This window comes from Rhinatrema bivittatum, chromosome 2 (assembly GCF_901001135.1).
Source record: "Rhinatrema bivittatum chromosome 2, aRhiBiv1.1, whole genome shotgun sequence".
Lineage (NCBI taxonomy): Eukaryota > Metazoa > Chordata > Amphibia > Gymnophiona > Rhinatrematidae > Rhinatrema > Rhinatrema bivittatum.
Genome location: NC_042616.1, coordinates 244,709,451 through 244,729,262, shown reverse-complemented (window position 1 = coordinate 244,729,262; position 19,812 = coordinate 244,709,451). Strand labels below are relative to the sequence as shown.

The 19,812-nt window shown below is 41.4% G+C and overlaps 1 protein-coding gene across 1 annotated transcript in view; it reads left to right on the top strand.

Moving 5' to 3' along the window:
• Positions 1-19,812, top strand: part of COL6A6 (collagen type VI alpha 6 chain) — a 339,806-nt gene that overhangs the window by 179,273 nt on the left and 140,721 nt on the right. Inside the window, 4 exon segments of the mRNA XM_029589350.1 lie at positions 960-1,535; positions 6,449-6,798; positions 13,088-13,166; positions 19,663-19,808. Coding sequence (XP_029445210.1) covers positions 960-1,535; positions 6,449-6,798; positions 13,088-13,166; positions 19,663-19,808 — 1,151 coding nt within the window.

Here is a 19,812-nt window from a genome sequence, read left to right as displayed (position 1 = left end):
TCTTCTAGTGCAGAACAGAGAAACATTATATTATTCTTGCTGTGACTGCCAAAAAAAAAAAAATCCTAACATTTTGAATTTTTTAAACTTGTAAGAATAAGCTTTCCCAGCTAATCTAACTGTAATGGAAATAACCTACTGCAGAGCTAAAAGGTCAATCAGCAGGAACTGCATTTGCTTCCTCCAAAGAATTCAGGCTGTGAAAATTCACAAGAAATAAAAAAAAAAAAAAAGTACCTGACAAAAGTCAGATGTCTTTACTTTACCACGTTGTTAGAGTTTTTGTATGCCTGCTCCTGCTGCAGCATGACGATTTCAGTAAAAGCTGGCTGTAGGCCTAAGATCTGATCGCTCACTGTATTTTGTACTTACATCTACTACAAATGAGAAGCAGAAATGAAGGGTGCACTGTGCAGTGCATTTGGGAGCTTTTAAATCTGACTTGCTAACCTCTTCTAACCCTTGGCCCTCCAGCCCAACCTGCTTACATCCATTTACGACAGGGTGTGAATCCCAGGCTGGGTAGTTTTCCCCTCGTTAGTCCCCCCTGCCCTCCCTTTACTAATGTCACAGTGTCAATCCACAGGACGAGGGATCTGGAACGCGCACTGTACGTGTGCTTTAGATCTGTCCCAATGATGCGGCTCTCAGGCAAGCCCTTGGTTCCTTCTGGCCCCATGAGCAGGAGTCAGATTGGGGAACCCGCTCTGGGGTTCCCGCTTGCAGCAGTGCTGCTGCTGAGCCATTAGGTTGACCAAGGAAACTGGGGAGGGGGTTGAGGGAGATGGCGGTTTGCCTTCATTAGCTGCTGCATCATGAAAAAGTAGGTCCTCAAAAAGTTTAGCAATAGAAGATCAAAGAACACCCTCTTCTGAGTTTGCATTAATAAATAATACTAATCTTCTCCCTTGTCTTTTCTCTCCCTCTCCCTCTCTTCTACCCCCCCCCCCCCCATCCAGTTTGTGAAAAGAAACAGATTGATATAGTATTTCTGGTCGATGGATCAGGAAGCATCACAGCAAAGAACTTTACCATCATAAAGACATTCATGAAAGAGATTGTGGAGAGTTTTCCCATTGCTCAGGACAAAATCCAGATAGGAGTGGCCCAGTACAGCAAAGATCCTCAAAAGGAATTTTACCTGAATGAATTTGCCTCAAGCAGTGCGATAACGAAACGCATTGATGAGATTGTCCAACTAAAATTGACCACCTATACTGGCAAGGCACTGGCATTTGTCAAAAGGTTTTTTGAGCCTGCTTATGGTAGCCGTAGAAACCAAAATGTCCCGCAGTACCTGCTGGTGATCACCGATGGACAGTCCAATGATACAGTGGATGAAGAAGCAGCTGCTCTGCGTAACGAAAACATCAACATCTTTTCTATTGGCATTGGCCTTCAGAACTCATTTGAGCTTGTTCAGATTGCAGGCAAAACCAAGAATGTGCACACAGTTACAAGCTTTAAAGTGTTGGAAACCATAAAGAGAGAGATTGTCCATGATATCTGTGAGCCAAGTGATCAGCCTACTGAAGGTAAGCTTTATGGTAGCGTGGGCTTAGTTTTGTACCTTGCCTGAATGCCAATTGGATTTATGGGAGAGGTCACATTGATGGCACTTGCAATATCATCACTTAATAACTGCTGGGGAATATTAATTTCTCTGCAAGATAATATTCTGTATCATTCACCTTCTAAATTATTCATGTTATTTAGGATTATGTATAAATATATCTATATATATATATATAGAGAGAGAGAGAGAGAGAGAGAGAGAGAAATACATGTATTCCTCCACACATCCACATTTCATGATGAGTTACATAAAAACATTCATAGTTAAAAACAAATGTTCCTTAAAACAAAATGTAACCTTCTCTTCATTGTATAGACTCAATAAAGAGGCCACACAGTTCCCAGTTCTCTTCAATGTCCCAGACCTCTAATTCTTTCTGCCATCTCACAACAACTGTAGCCACTGGGATGCTGGGGTTCCACCAGCGGAGAGGAGGCATAAAGCTCTGAGAACATTGGTGCAATGGGGGATCCCAAAGCACAGTTGATCACTCTCAAACACCTTCTCAGTCATAGTTCAGGGTTACTCACTTTAGAAGATCTTAGGACAGGATACACATGGAGAAATACAGCAGACTAGTAGTGGTGTTTAACAAAAACAGATTACTTCAACTTAAAAATAAAATCCATGCCAGAATGGAAAAAATCATTAACATAAAAAGAATAACAACTCCAAGGGCCACAGTTTCTTTATCTATGGTGCACCTTCTTCTAGATTTCCTCTTCTGATCTGAATCAGTGTCTAATATGCCCTTCTATTGCAGGATGGGGAAATTATCCTCCTGTACAGGAGGAGGAAAAAAAAAACTTGAAATAAAACTCTCCTTTCTTCAAAAAGTGGGTAAAAATACTTTTTCAAATCCAGCTGTCTCTGTCCCTACTGTTAACTGGATGCAGGGGTAAGATGACTGGAAAATCCAGCCCCTCCAGAAAAGGGAGAAAGCTCTCCTGCTGGGAACTAGTCAAGATTACAAAAATCCCCAAACAATTCTCAGACAAAATTCTCCACTTGGTGAGCCATTAAGCCTAGGAGCACCTCCTCAAAACATCTTCCTGAACTCCAAGACTCTCCACCAGACAAAATGGTCTCCTCTTATAAAGAGACTTAGGCCCATCCAAGAAAGGGAATGGCCAAAAGATGGGGGAAGGACCAAAAATGCAAAAATCTCCCAGTGATTAGGAAAATCCCTAGCAAAGGGTGAAGCCCTCTGTCGCATATAGATGATTATCTCCTGCACTGGGAATCACTAGAACTTCAACATTACTCAATCACAGCAAAAGGTTGGTTGGAAAGGAAAAGTTTTAAACTTTTTTTTTCTTGTTTTTAACTTAAGATCTTCAGTTAACTGAAGATCATCCAGGAGTGTATTCCAAAACAATGGGCCAGCCACAGAAAAGGCCCATTCCCTAGCCTCATGTACCAGTTTTGGCAAGGGAATTTCTAACTTTGCCTGGCTACCAGAAAGCAAAATATGCATCTGCCAATAGATTCTTACTGTACTAGAAATACATAACGGAGCCTCATTATAAAGTGCTTGATATGTATAATCGTTGCTAATTTAAATTTTATACGCCACGCTGCTGGCAGCCAATGCAGTGGTTTCAACACTAGGATAATGTGTGTGATGGAGGCCTTGCCCGTCACTAATATTTTTCCTGAGCTAGGGGCAGTAGGGGGAGTTTGGGGGATTTTTTGGGGAATTCTTCCCTTTGCTTTAACCCCACCTTTTTCAGGAAGAGACAACTTATGGGTTTTATAAACCTGGAAGCATGCCCAGTTGGGAGAAGGTGGAAAGAAGGCTGGAGGAAGGTTGTAAGGAGTCGGAGAGGGAGAGGGAGAGAGAGAAGAAAAACGTTTGGAGAGCTGTTGTTGGAGTTTCCTCCAAAATCTCTACGAAGGGAAAGATTTTTGCTATGGGAGATGTTTGCATTTTTTTTTTTTTTGGCCTGAAGGGAAGGGTTGCCCCCTCTGTGAGGACTGGGATTTGATACATTTTTGCCCAAGCGTCCAGTTAAGCAAGGGCAGAGAAGAGTGTTCGGACTTTGGAGGAGAACAATCCAGAGCATCAGCTTTGGATACTTGCACTACAGTTTGAAGTTTTTTTCCATGTTGAAACTTGTTGGGATATTTTTCTTGGAAATGGGGAATGTTTCCACTTGTTGCTGTTGGATGTTGGTGCTACACTCTAGCTATCTCACCCTCACTGGTGAGGATGAAGGTGCAAGAGCAGGGAGGGAGGTAACTAGACAAAGAATTGACAGAGAAACCATTTGTTTTTTTATTGATCACTGGATATATGTTGATCCTTATCTTTGTGATCCTGGCATGGATCCTTCTGTTTAAGTTACAGTAAAGACTATTTTTGTTTGAACACCACTTTGGACTCCTATAGTGTTTCTTTGTTTTGCTACCCCTGGTCTGGATGTGAAAGGGAATGGATGGGCCCATTTGGACTCAAGGTTTCTCCCAATGGTATTAATTTTGGCTTTTCTGCTTTTAGTTTTTACTATCTGGCAGATTTGGGATCTAGTGGGAAGTGGTCACTGAGATAGTGAACAACCACAATATACTTGAACCCGGATCCGGACCCATAGCTCCCTAATTACAAATAAAGCACTGAAATGGGGAACCCGTTACATATGATTGTGTATATGGATCCCAGACTGTACACACACTGCCGCATTCTGAACTATTTGAAAAGCCCTTATATATGTGTTAGTAAATATTAGGAATGTGCATTCATTTTGTTATTTTTTGCACATACATTTTTGCACATGTGAAACCATATGTATGCACATAAAATTGATTTTGCACACTTAATAAAACAAAGCAAAATTTTAAAATGCATCAAAAAATAATCAAGAAAAATAAAACAAAACAAATACAATTTTTCCTGTGTACACCCCTAGTAAATGCAGATAAAAGGATTGTTTACTTGCAGTAACTGTTTTTTGTTTTTGTTTTTTTTAACAAAGTCATGCTCCAATTGCCATCTTATCACCATATCACATCCTTCATTTTTCACCCCCTGGTAGGTGTCATGGGTGCCTAACAAGGCAGCAGCCCAGAAACTGCATCCCAAACTGAAGCCTGCATTGGTGCTCCCTGCTGTGAAGGAGCAGGGCTTCTTCAGAACTGTGCTGTTCCCTCGGAAGGCCAAAGTTAGCAGCCTTCGGCATGGCATATATCTCCCTCCCTTCATCTTCCACAGGATATCTGCTAGCTTAGAGCTGCCACAGCTGGGGTGCATACACAATATTTTCTTGTTCTTCCCTAGATGTGAAGCAGTAAGAAATATTTTTCAACCCTCTACTATCCTGAAAGCTTATCTTCCTGGATAATGATGTCAATATTTATGGATTTAATAGCATTTTGTTCTCGCTTTCCTGATTAAAAATCGCTCAAAGCGATGTGCATGCAATGCATAACACAACATTAAATACTTCTTACAATAATATCAACAAATAAAACAATAAAAACAGAACACAACAACAGAACACATCATTGAACCGAATGTTTACATGCTAATATGTTATTTTTCTAGAACGTGTGATGGCATAAATCGCCATTCTGATGTGCCAGGTTAACAGCACAACCCAAGATATTTGATGGGCGTGTATCGTGGGAAGGGGAAATATTAAATATTTGATTTTTGTATTCCCCTTCATCACAAGTACTTTCATTTTTCTTAAATTATTTCTAAACCTGCTCCCACCCCTACCCCAGCCCTGGATTAACCATTAATCAAAATCAGCACATGTATAGGGTACCAAGGGATGGGACGCACCACAGAGTGTTGATTTGCATTTTTTCGGTTGCCCTCTAGTATTAAGTAAATAATTTGCTTATATTGCTTACTGCTATTTAATGTTAAATAAATAACGTTAAAAAAAGTGTATAATATATTAGTGGAGTCTGACCTGGGGGACGGCCTGGAAGAAAACCAAATCTTTAATCTCTTATTTCGCCTTCAGCACTTATTGAGTTTTAATGTCTTGTCAGTTAAGCAATGGAAGGGCTCAGGAGGGCACCACTGTTGGGCTATGCTTAGGGCATCAGCTGGCCTTAATCCAGCCCTGCTGCACCCCACAGTCACCACTGCAGCAATGCACCTGTCATGCTCATTAGTGAGGGAATGGCCGCATGGGGCACACTATGTGACCAACGTTGAGGAAATCACCTCCGTTCATTTATTTCCACTGGGAGGCAGGCCAATATTGTCTTTGCAGCACAGGGCATGGAAAAAGTACCGGTTGTAGAGCGATCAAAGAAAGTGTAAAATCTGGTAGTAAATCCCAAAGCAATGTTCCTTCCAGAACATCAGAATCCAAAGGTAGGTCACAAGTTTGTACTGAATCAAATTCAATTACAAATTTTGTTATATCTGCATCTAACTAGTTATGTGGACATGTATACTATAGATATATTTTTGTATATCTATACATAGATAGATCAATTTGCCCATGCTATGGCTAAAGAGAAACTAAATGTTAGCTATAGAGAATATTTATCAGGAACCATGTAACACACACACACACACCGAACAAATAAGAGCATTTGAATACTGGTACTAGCAGTCACATTGTATTTATAATCAGTTCATAGTTTGTATTGTTTCACAGAAACTTTCAGATGTTTATGCCTTCAAAATCCTGCTGAAATAGGAGCAATAACCAACAGTAAAATAATATAAAACAAGGTTCTTTTGGGTACAAATTAGTAAAACTGGAAAAGCAAAGACTTTGTAGATAATGTATCTCATTTTTAAACGAGCAGGATCAAAGCGATCACATTCCCTGCTGTTGCTGTCATGGACAACCACTGATGCTGACCTTTTTTTTTTTTTTTTTTGCCTGTTCCTCACCCGTGCAGACTGTACCATAGACATTTCTGTAGCAGTTGACATTTCGGAGCGGATCGGGAAACTGTCACCACTGCGTATAGCGCAGCAGCTGCAGGCACATCTGGCCGAGCTGCTGCGCCGCATGTCCAGCCTGAGCAACATCTGCTGCGCCACTGGCTCTCACATCACAATCAAGTTCAAGTACCTGGTGGTTGCCCGAGATGGCAGAGCTTTGTTTGAGTCAGACTTTGAACAGTACAATGAAGAGATCCTGAGGAAGTTCATAGCTGTGCAGTCCACCGTCGACACTTCTCTGAATGTGGACTTCTTGCAGTCCATTGGGAAGAAAACCAGCAGTACCCCTTCTGCCAAAGCGAAAGTAAGTAGGGTTGCTGTGGAGATTTTATGAGCTCAGTTGGGAAAAAGCATAATGATCTCTCTGTAGGACTACCGCCAGTATCCACAGCGCTGAGCAATGTTAAACAGCGCTTGCAAGTTGTGCTGTCTCTTGATGTCCCCTGGGCTGATGACGCAGCCTGCCATTGGCTCTTTTGTTATCATTGGAGCTGTGGTGGTTGATCCAGCACTTTTGAACTGCAAGCATTTTAGTTTTAATAATTACTAAGTTCCCGTCCAAAGAGCCAGCATTACCAATCCAGTGATAGACAACATTTCACTTCCCTTGCCTCCTCCTGCTTTTTCTGGATGGAAAAAAAACTCACATCCCTCCTCACAAAGTCTGTAGGTACACTCCAGCTCTACAGAGATGGATGGATTCCTCTGCCAGGACACAGACTGCAAAACAAGACGTGAAGGTACTCTGGGACCCTGCTTCCTGTTGTAACCCCCCCCCCCCCCCCATCCCCCGTCCATCTGAGGTCACCTTCTGAGCTTTGGGAAGCCTGGGGAACTCACCCAAAGACAGGATTTTGTTTTGTTTTTTTATTTAGACATTTTATATACTGTTGTTCCATGTGTAGATCACAACGGTTTACTAGTTATAATTCAACAAACAAATAATGATTAGTTACAGACATGCCTTAATATCTATTCAAGTGAAATTTTCTAGTGCATATTGATCTAGAACATTTGGCAATGAATATGAGAAATTAAAACAAAATGATAGTTTTCACCTCTTACTCGGTGGGTTGTTTTGATAATCTTACATTCTTTCTTTGATTGAATCTTCATGATTCGACTACCTTTTGCCCTTGTCTTTTTGGCTCTTTTTTCCAATGTTTTTTAAGTTAATTTATATTGCATTTTTGAATAGCCATGTTTTAAACTCACATTTAAATCTCTTTCTGTCTGGTAAAGTACATAATGTCTCAGGCAGAGAATTCCAAAGTGTTTGACCGGCGATTGAGAACACGCGATCTCTTATTTGCATCAAATGTGTGCTCCATATTGTGGGAATACTCTATAGTCCTTTATTTTGAGATCTTAGTGTTCGTTGAGGTTTGCAGGGTTGTAGTGTCACTCCTAACAGGCTAATGTTACTGTAATGAATATTGTTAAATATTATCATTAGAGCTTTATAGTAGATTCTGGATTGTACTGGTAACCGATGCAGTTACATCAGAGAGGGTAAGATGTGGTCATATTTTCTAGATCCTAATAAGAGTCTTGCTGTGGAATTTTGTAATATTTGTAGTGGTTTTAAGTAACTTGCTGGAAGACTTATTAGTAAGGAGTTACAGTAGTCTAGGTTTGAGAATATTAGAGTTTGCAATACAGTATGGAAAGCCAATGTAACCCCAATATTTAAAAAAGGCTCCAGGGGCGATCCGGGTAATTATAGACTAGTGAGCCTGACTTCAGTGCCGGGAAAAATAGTGGAAACTATTCTCAAGATCAAAATTGTAGAGCATATAGAAAGACATGATTTAATGGGACATAGTCAACATGGATTTACCCAAGGGAAGTCTTGCCTAACAAATCTGCTTCATTTTTTTGAAGGAGTTAATAAACATGTGGATAAAGGTGAACCAGTAGATGTAGTGTATTTGGATTTTCAGAAGGTGTTTGACAAAGTCCCTCATGAGAGGCTTCTACGCATGGGATAGGAGGCGATGTCCTTTCGTGGATTACAAACTGGTTAAAAGACAGGAAACAGAGAGTAGGATTAAATGGTCAATATTCTCAGTGGAAAAGGGTAAACAGTGGAGTACCTCAGGGATCTGTATTGGGACCGGTGCTTTTCAATATATTTATAAATGATCTGGAAAGGAATACGATGAGTGAGGTTATCAAATTTGCGGATGATACAAAATTATTCAGAGTAGTTAAATCACTGGCAGACTCTGTTACATTACAGGAGGACCTTGTGAGACTGGAAGATTTGGCATCCAAATGGCAGATGAAATTTAATGTGGACAAGTGCAAGGTGTTGCACATAGGGAAAAATAACCCTTGCTGTAGTTACACGATGTTAGGTTCCATATTAGGAGCTACGACCCAGGAAAAAGATCTAGGCATCATAGTGGATAATACTTTAAAATTGTCGGCTCAGTGTGCTGCAGCAGTCAAAAAAGCAAATAGAATGTTAGGAATTATTAGGAAGGGAATGGTTAATAGAATCGAAAATGTCATAATGCCTCTGTATCGCTCCATGGTGAGACCGCACCTTGAATACTGTGTACAATTCTGGTCGCCGCATCTCAAAAAAGATATAGTTGCGATGGAGAAGGTACAGAGAAGGGCAACCAAAATGATAAAGGGGATGGAACAGCTCCCCTATGAGGAAAGGCTGAAGAGGTTAGGGCTGTTCAGCTTGGAGAAGAGACGGCTGAGGGGGGATATGATAGAGGTCTTTAAGATCATGAGAGGTCTTGAACGAGTAGATGTGACTCGGTTATTTACACTTTCGAATAATAGAAGGACTAGGGGGCATTCCATGAAGTTAGCAAGTAACACATTTAAGACTAATCGGAGAAAATTCTTTTTTACTCAACGCACAATAAAGCTCTGGAATTTGTTGCCAGAGGATGTGGTTAGTGTAGCTGGGTTCAAAAAAGGTTTGGATAAGTTCTTGGAGGAGAAGTCCATTAATGGCTATTAATCAATTATACTTAGGGAATAGCCACTGCTATTAATTGCATCAGTAGCATGGGTTCTTCTTAGTGTTTGGGTAATTGCCAGGTTCTTGTGGCCTGGTTTTTGGCCTCTGTTGGAAACAGGATGCTGGGCTTGATGGACCCTTGGTCTATCCCAGCATGGCAAGTTCTTATGTTCTTATGTTCCAGCAAAGTTAGTAATGGTTTCAACCGATGTAGCATGCGCAACTTGGCGTAACCTGTCTTGATTAATTTACTGATGTGCATTTTCATTGTTCGGTTCTCTTCTATCTGTATACCTAAGTCCCTTACTTGATTTGAGGGGTTTATTTGATAATTACCCAGGTCTAGGGCAGGTGTCTTAACTATCGGAGTGTTTTTATTCAGCCAAATGATTTGGGTTTTTAAGGGTTTAATGTTAATTTAAGCTGCAAAAATGCTTTTTGTATTGCATTCATATGGTTAGTAAGTATTGAGGCTATATTTTCAAATGATTTGGAGGGTGGTGTGTAAAACTGTATGTCATCAGCGTAAAAGAAGAAAGTTTTCCTAGATTCATCAGTAATTTACATAAAGGCAGCATGTAAATATTGAAAAGTGTTGCTGAGAGGGCTGAGCCTTGAGGGACACCTGTATCACACTGGAAAGAGTCAGATATAAGGTTGCCCAGTTTGATTTGTAATGTTCTGTTAGATGGAAATGAAGAGAACCATTTGACCCCAGGGTTTCTCATTGATCCCAGGGTTTCTCATCTGATGGCATAGTAGGTTATGGTCCACAGTGTCAAAGGCTGCTGTTAAGTCAACAAGCACAAGATAGTAAGCTTCATCTGCCTTAAGCCCTCGTAGAACCAAATCCATTGATGGGAGGAGTAATGTCTCGGTTGAGTGATGTTTCCTAAATCCAAATTGATTTGGGAATAGAATATTTTGATCTTCCAGTTGATTATCAAGCTGGGGAAACATTGCTTTCTCAAGAACGTTTGCTAGGAACAATAAGTTGGATACTGGATGATAGTTGTCACAATCGTCCATTCTACCAGCCTTGTTTTTTATGATTGGCTTTATCACAGCTTTTTTTTTAACCCATTTGGAACAGTTCCTTCTGAGAGAGAAAAGTTAATTAATGTTGTGTTTGACTGTGAGATGACCCCCATGTACTTGTTTCAAGGAACTGGCTGGAATTGGGTCACTTGGGTGAATGGCAGGATTAATTTTAGTAATGATCTGACTAATTCCAGCATCAATATTCTGTCGAACGTGGACCATTTGCCATTTGAGTCTTCAGATTCTTTTATTGTGGAATAGGTAGGGAACTGATTTTTCATCTTATTGGTTTTGTCTAAGAATAGAGTGGCGTATTTGTTGCAAGAGGCCTAAGTGAAGTTGTAGTTTCTAGAGATGGCAGATGTCTGGTCTTTAATTAAATGTTTCACAACATCAAAGAGCAATTTAGAATTGAATATGACCCCATGAATCTGTTTGGCATAGTAATCTTTTTTTACTTTATTGATTAGTGTATGGTATTTTGTAAGGAAGGATTTATATTTTCTTAGGGATTCAGCAGATGGGCTTTTCCACCATTGTTTCTCTAATTTTCTAGGGTTCTTTTTAGTGCTTCTTAATTCATCATTGTACCAGGGCTTCTTAAGTTTGGAGTTATCCCTATCTTTGTTAATAGTTTTCGTCTGGACAGGACTAAGTTTTTCAGTTATGTCTTTAACTATCTTATCCCAGGAATCAAATGCCGATGTGGAGTTGGTTTGATTTAGTTCATGGAGCTTATTTTCTATTGCTTCAGTGAGTACTTCCATCTCTGTCTTTTTCCTGAAAGTGAAAGTAAGTTTATTCTCTATACTATTATGGATTTGGTTGGTGAATGTTATTTCTGCCTTTATTAATTGGTGGTCAGACCAGGGCAATATCATGTGCGATGTATTGATTAGGCAATTACTGGTATTAGCAAATATTAGGTCTAGAGTGTGGCCTACTTTATGGGTGGCTTTCGAGTCAAATTGTGACTATCCTAGGGCTTCCATTGCTTCTAAAAACATCAGTCTCAGCTGGGTCGTGGCCTGGGGACAGATGAACTGCAGGGCCAAACTGAGCCAAGGAAACTCACCCAAGCACCTCCAAAAAAAAACACTGTCCACCTCAAAGTTGTGCTTCAAATAAAAATAGTTTATTAGAAGAATCTTCAGTCAAAGCAAAATAGTAGCAATCACAACTTCAGGAAAAATTCAGAAAAAAACTTCACACTCAGTCCTTTGTGGTATTATTTTCTGGAACACTTCCAAGCTCATTAAGAATACCCCCAGCAGTTTTCCATAACAGGAAACACCAACTTCTCAAATATTATACACTCCGCAATTTCTCAGTGGCACCCAGGGGCCACACTGTTAAGGTAGAGCACTTTGTCGGTGTTTGGATTGTTTTCCATGAAAAAATCAGTGCCGAGTCTCAGCATGTCGTGGAGTCAGCGGTTGCGTGCACATAAGGTACAGGGCTAATTTGCATGCACATTCCAAGGCATTCGTGGGAGGAGAGAGCTCAAGAGAGTTTACAATCTCGCAGGCCGATGCAGAAAAATGCATTCAGCCAAACACACCTTTCTGCCTGCATTTCTATGTGCATTTTCTGTGTGCAAAGCTTACTGCTGATGCAGCAAGAAGTTTTGTGTACAGAAAATGCACATTTCTAAATGGGAGAACTGCTTAGCACCCTCGCATGGAAATCCAATGCAAATGAGGGCATTAAGCAGTACTCCCCAATGCAGTACTCCCCAATGTGCACATTTTTAATCCTGGAAACTTAACTCCAAGTCAGAGCTAGAGTTAAGTTTCAAGTGCTACCACGTTGGCACTTAAAACCTCTAAAAAGGGGAAAAAGTGTTAAAAAAAAAAGTTTTGAAAAATGTCTGCAGATAAATACTGACCTATCCATGTAAGTAGTGGCAGCCACTACTTATCCAGCTATCTAACAGAAGGCAACAGCTGCCAGATAACCGATAAGTCATTACTTATCTGGCTATCTGGAGCAGGTTGCCATTACTTAGCTGGATAAATACTTATCAGGCTAAGTAACAGTCACCTGTGCCAGCCAGATATGTACTGACTTATCTGGCTGAGTGGCGGTGGCTGCCATCACTTATTGCCTGTCAGGATGCCTCCCCCCTTTCCTGAGTTAAAATGTGTATTTGACCTGTGCCAAACGCACATTTTACTCTTGACATGCTTTTTTTAAACTCCTGATGCATTTGCATTTCATTAGCTTACTGCATTGGGAGTTAAAAAAAAATGAATCTGGGTGTTAAAAATGCACACTGAAAACCAGTGCACAGATTACTGCATCGGCCTGTTAGTCTGAGCACAGCCAGGCCAAGGGGCTTGCTCAAGACAAGTGTATATATAAGGAGGTTTCCTAATATTGCTGCTATGCTGCTGCTCGCATTAAATCCTCTTCAGGGTAAGCTGTATCGCACATCATCTAGGTCTAAAATGTATCATTTATAGAAGAGTGTACTTACACCTGGCTGGGCAATAAACTGCCTTGATTTGTCAGCATAAAATTCTCTTACTAGGCCGAAGCTCATGCTTATAATGTTTTGTTACAGGTTTTGTTAGTCTTCACTGACGGATTGGATGATACCTCAGAGAGGCTACAAGAGACCTCAGATTTGCTCCGTAAGCAAGGTATATTAGCAATATTTCTCATTACCTTCTGACCCACAATTGAGTGGGATTTTTGTGACTTTCACTAGTTATAATGGGGTAATTCTGATTCTGTATGCAGTCATTGAAGCCTTTGGGAATGCATGCTACGGTCAGAAGGGTGAATGCCTATGAGCTGTGACCTTTGCAGTGGTCTGGGTGGAAGAGTAACATTAACCGTGCTGTAGAATGCAGTAACTTTTCTGTGAATGCAATTCTCCCCAGGATTCACAAGTAATGTTGTTTTCGGTGCTAGCGCTTTCATACCAGAATACCAGAAGGAGAATATTCAAAGCCATTTGTTTTTGTTTTATATTGCCATGGTTTCTGTTTTGTATGGGTATAATTCTGTTATTTTCTGGTTTGTTTTTGTTTTGCTTTTTATTGATTGTGCATCATGTTGTGCAGTCTTGGCTTGAAAAGGTGATTAATTAAATGTTTAAATTAAATTAAATTTACTCAAATAGCAATTTAACTAAATAAATTTTTCTGTCTGAGAATTGCCCTCACGTAGCCCTCCTAAAAGTGTGTGGGGGCCTCCATAGTGCCCATACTTTTAGCCAAACTGTAAGGATGATGCATTCCCAGGGGCACATATTTGATTTCCATATCTACACACTTTGTTTTCCAGCAAAATTTTGCCTGTGGAAGCAGCAGGCACAGAATCTGTGGGTACTTTGAATACCCAATTCTAACTGGGTAGTTTCCCTTTGAAAATAGGGTCCAGGGTCCATGGGACCTTGCCACTGCACAGGCTTCCTGAAAAGCATCCCCTAATTTTACATGTAACCTGTATTCCAGCATCCTCCTATTGTCCACTGGCTGGAATGGGCCACAGTCTATTCATAGGATGGGTTTCTGGATAGCGGGCTGATCCTTCATTTATTTCTTTTCATTTATTAAATGTATGTCTCGCTCATACAACAAAGCTCCAAGCAAGCTGTAGCAAGGTAAAACAAACAATGTAAACTCATAATAAAACAAATAACATAAACCAGATCTTATAAATAAAACCTAAAATAAATATATGACATTCACCCAGAGCATAAACTGACCACTCAACAAACAAATTTACAGATGTAAAACAATGAACATAATTATTGTAAAAAAAACAAAACAAAACCCAAACCCCATAAGTTAAAAACATTTGCCTCCTGCCACAATTCTTTGGGGATATAATCAGATTATTCCATAAAATAGACCCATAAATGAGCCTCACAATAAACATCAATAATTTTGAGGCATTTGACCCCAACTCATAACACAACAATTAACCAACACTGTCGCGACAAAAAACACATCTTAAACATTGAACACGAAGACAGACCATATTACCCATCCAGTCTGCCCAGCCACATCACTTGCTTAGCTTTATAGTCTCCTACTCTCCCTCATAAATCCTAGATTTTCTTGAATTCTGGTAATGTCCTCATCTCTGCCATCTCCACAGGGAGGCTGTTCCATGTGCCCATCATTCTTTCTTTAGAGAAATATTTCCTTTGATTGCTTCTGAGGTACCCTCTTTTACCCTTATCTCATGACCACTCATTCCAGACCCTCCTTTTGATTGAAAGAGGCCTGACTCCTCTGCATTTATTCATTGGAGGTATTTAAATGTCTCTATCATCTCTCTCTTCTCCTCCACTGTATACGTGTTTAAGTGTTTAAGTCTGTTCCCATATGCTTTACGATGAAGACCGTTGACCATTTTATTAGCTGCCATCTGCACCAACTCTTTCTGATTTATATCCTTTTCAAGGTGCAGTATTCCAAATGAGGTCTCACCAGAAATGTATTTAGAAGCAGCATCACATTCTTTTTCCTGCTGTTCCTCTCCCTAAACACCGGTACATCCTTCTGGCTTTTGCAATTGTCTTGAAAACCTGTTTGGCTACCTTAAGATCATCAGATATGATCACTCCCAGATCTTGTTCTTGTTTTGTGCACAGAAGAATTTCACCTCCAATACTATACTGCTCCACTGGGTTTTTGCAACTCAAATGCATGACCCTTTATTTTTTTAGCATTAAATCTTAGTTTCCAGAGTTTAGACCATTCCTTGGTCTTCACTAGATCCCTCCTCATGTTTTCCACATCTTGTAGGGTGTCTTTCCTGTTTCAGATTTTAATATCAACGACAAAAAGGTAAACCTTTCCCAATAGCCCTTCCACAATATTGCTAGCAAAAATGTTGAACACAAATGAACTGGAATGGATATGGGATGTGTGAGCCCTTAGCACTGAGGCATAATTGACGCACCCTCGGGGGCAAGCCCTGGAGACCGACACAAGCAGCAGGCGAACGCACCCTGTAACGGGACAGTCTGGGGCTTCAACTTTACCAGCCACCGCCTCTGCAGGTTGAGCTCTTCACACAGTCTTCTGAAAACGGTTTGAGATTTACCTCACTTCCAGTTCTATACAATGGGGCAGATTTTAAAACAATACGTGCGCCGGTACTTTTGTTCGCGCCACCAGCACGAACAAAAGTACACCAGATTTTATAAGATACGCGCGTAGCCGCGCGTATCTTATAAAATCCAGGGTCGGCGCACGCAAGGGGGTGCACATTTGTGCAACCTGCGCGCGCCGAGCCCAGCGCGGCCTGCCTGTTCCCTCCGAGGCCGCTCCGTGGCTCGGGTCCTCACGGTCTCCTCCCGGGGGGACTTCGGGCTTCAAAGGGTGAAGTCTCTCCTGACCTCCTGGGCGCCATCTCATCGTTGGATTACCTCAGCAGCCTGCTCTTCTGATCCTTGGTCACATAGGATCCATTTAAGACCAAGAGGCCCGGGTCCTTACGGGCTCCTCCTGGGGGGACCCCGGGCTTCCAGTGGTGAAGCCGTCTTCGAAGTCTCTCCTCAGCGCCGCCTCCCGGCTGCGACACCCACTGTGGGTATCCACAGCGCGACACCTGCAGTCTCAGCCGGCCCAAGGGTCCACGAACATAACAGGATCAAGATCTGGGAATTCATTCACACTCTGATCTCCACCCCATGGAGAACGGACAAGCTGGGCAAACATGAATAAACTGAACTCAGAACTTTCTGTGTTTGAGGGACCTCTCCAATAGGATTCCCGTTTGACCCACTGGGAGAGTTTTGTGCATGTTAAAATCAGCATGAGAAGCTTTACCCATATACCTGAGATAAAGTTATATTTATTGAACAACCGGGCTTTCATTTACATGTTAAAGAATCAGTTTAATTTAACACCCAGTACCTTGTTCTGCCTGGTTTGTCCTAGCATCTCATTCCCTGGGGTATAGCAGCTATCACCACAGAGAGAGGGACCCACACACCACTGCCTGAGCCATAAGCAAGATCTTCCCCCCACAAAAAGGATTCTACCTTTGGGACAGAGAGTAAAGTTATGGGAGAAGTGCTAGCTCTTGGGACTTAAAACTCCCCAGTAAAGGTTACACTAGCCTGCACACTGACAGGGCTGTGGGGTCCAGAAGGGGTGGTTCTTCTCAAGGGGAAAGGCACATGGCCATGAAGTAGGTTTTTTCCTCTTCTCAAGGAACTAATCAGAAGGAGAACTAACCAAGAGGTGAAAAAAAGAAGAGATCATGCCACCCTCTGAGGTAATGGTTCAGGAGTTGAGGTGAGACTGAGATGAGGAGTGTCCCAGAGTGAACCTTGAGTGCAGTGGTCTAGGGAACCTGCATGGAAAGATAGGTGGTGTGGAATCTGGAGTGAAGGTCTATGATCAGCAGATGAGTGAGTAGCTCTTGTAAGATGAAGGTGCATTTGGTCCCTTTTGGATGTGAATTTTCATATGGGTATATTGACAAACCAAAGGCTAAGGATTTGAGTAGGTCTAAGAGGAGTTGAAGCTAACCATGAGTTTGGTCCATAGTAAAAGTAGTTATGTGGATATAGGGATAAAGATAAAATAATGTAATTATTATGCTCCCAGAATTTTGTGATTTATTTGCATAGTTCTGACTGTGGAAGCCCATAAGTCTCTTGAGTTTATTCAGTTATTGACTGTGTAACCTGTTTCATATCCATGTAAATAATTTCTGGCTGATTCATCCAGAAAAATGAAATTCACTGGATATTTGAAACATAGTGTCACTTACCTTTATTGAGCCAGCCTTGGGGTGAGGCATGTGGAGTTGAAGTGAGTCCTTCCTATTCAGGGAGGTAGAAGAGAGTGGTTAATAGATATTCATGTTGTCATTATACTGGTCCAGTTCACCACCTGCATGACAGTTTTGAAGAACCCACCAAATCCTATCCATTATTTTATATATCCCGTCAGTTGTGTCAAGGTGGAAAATATAAAACCCAATGACAACATTAGCCCAGAAGCTTCCTCAAAATGACCATTATATATGTTACCCTTACTGGGGGGGGGGGGGTTTATGTCCCAAGGGCATACAAACATTTATTTCTCTTCAGGGGCTGCTCTGGCTAGTATATTTACTCCCCATGCTTCACTCTTAATCCTAGGGGGATTCTTTTTATGGGGATAAGCTCTTCCTTGTGGCCCGGACCATGGTGTTTTGCTACGCAGTGCATTTAAATAATGTAGATGCTTCCCATGAGGTGAGAGGCTATGATAAATCAGACAGGACAAAATTCCGGGTATTAAAATAAAAGTTTATTGATTGGTAATCATAAATGAAAGTCCATTTGTCAATAACGTTGAAGTTACATCTGTCTGCTGGTACAAGTGTATCTCTATGTAGATAGGTGACCTTTTATTCAGGCATTTGGGTAGAACCCCATGGTAATATTTACTGCGCAAAGCTCACCTAGCGGCTATCTAGGAATTCTAGTGAAGGGGGTCCCCAACTTCACAGCAAAAGTCCTACCTTAAGCCATCTTCTCCTTGGACACCCAGGCCATCTTGGTCCCATGGTTGGAGATCCAATTGGGGTCTCCCGATCTTGTTCTTTCATCCTTAGTTGATATTTTGGGGGGACTTCTCACGCTGAAAAGCCAAATGGGATCAGGCTACTTCAGCACTGCAATCTCAGTGGGGAGAGAAAATCAAAAACCTCCCCACTCTGTTCAAGTCCAAAAAATACTTCTAAAGTTAAAACTGGCTACATCTTCTGCCCTCACTGTCTCTCGCAGCAGGATCCATCACTGGTGCTTGCCCACCTAGGGTTTGGGGTGGACTCACAGGTCTTTGGTCCTCTGGGTGAGAGCATATTTACCCCAATAGGGAAATCTGGCATAAAAATGTCTCTCTGTAAATTAGTATAAGAAGTACCCTCTGGCAGGGAGTGCATGATAAGAATTCACTTCAAACTGAAACTTCAGGGTGAGGCTGGGGGCCTCACCAGAGAGTAAAACCTAAACATCCTCATTGTTCAGAGGCTTAGTATTGAGCCATCCAACCACAGCTCTCCAGGTGGGAGGGACTGAGGGGGATGGATGGCTCCTTATTATTGTGTTCTATACAGGGACAGTGACATCTGGTGGCAAAACTGGGGGAGTTTGCCACATATATATCGTTTGTATGTCTGTATCCAGTGTAAAGTTTGTACAGTATTCACAACTATTACCTGGCATTACCCTTCCACTATAATCTTTCTCCTGTAAACAGGGCCTGTTTTCCATATTTGGCAAGGTCTTGAACATAAAAGTCTGCGGTCATGGCCAGCCCGGTAGCTCACTGACAGTACTGTGTACTGCCATGAGGAAGGCCCGCAGTTCAAGTTTGATTCCCAAGGGGTTTGGACAAATTCTTGGAGGAAAAATCCAGAAACAGTTATTAGCTAGGTAGACTTGGGAAAGCCACCACTTATTCTTAGGAGCTAGCAGCAAGGAATGGATCTACTCTTTGAGATCTGTTGAGTATTTGTGACCCAGATTGGCTGCTGACACAGGATGCTGGGCTTCATGGATGTTTGTTCTGATTCAGTATGGAACATCTTCTGCCCCTGGATCAGATGGGGCTTGGGGTTGCTATGGAGGCAGTAGTCACAGTCTCCAGTGGAGGAAGTCCTAGTCAACTCACAATGGTGACATCCAATGGCCAGATTCCAGACACATGATTGCAGGGTTCCAGAAGAAGCATGTAGTGCATGGCACTAGCTGAGGACTGTCACTGCAGTGACCACACTAGATACATTAGGGGACTTATAAAAATTGGGGGTAAAAATCCTAAGGTACTTTCACGTGTAAGTTGATGGTGCCAAGATCTCAGCACCAGTTCTGATTGAAAGTGAAAAAATCGCAATAATCCAACAGAAAATATCCACACAGGAGCAGCTGCTGACATTAAGTAGTTAAAGGTAAGGACACTATAATATGGTATCTACTTTAAAAAAAAAACCAACCTATGCTAAACTATACTTATACTCAGTGATGTACATTTGTAATTTTGGTGTGCTTTTTACAGCCAGCTGACTGCCCACACTATTACATTTGCTGAAGAATACTGATTATAATTTTTGTGTTTGATGGGTGCCATTATCTAAGTCAATATGACTTTTGACAATTCTGATTTTGTTTCCAAGGACTTCATGCACTTTTGCTGGTAGCCTTGGAAGGCGTTCACAAAATCACCGAACTGCAAGAGATTGAATTTGGCAGAGGATTTGGTTACAAACAACCCCTCAGTATTAAAATGCAAGATCTTCCCAGCATTTTACTCAGAGACCTTGTAA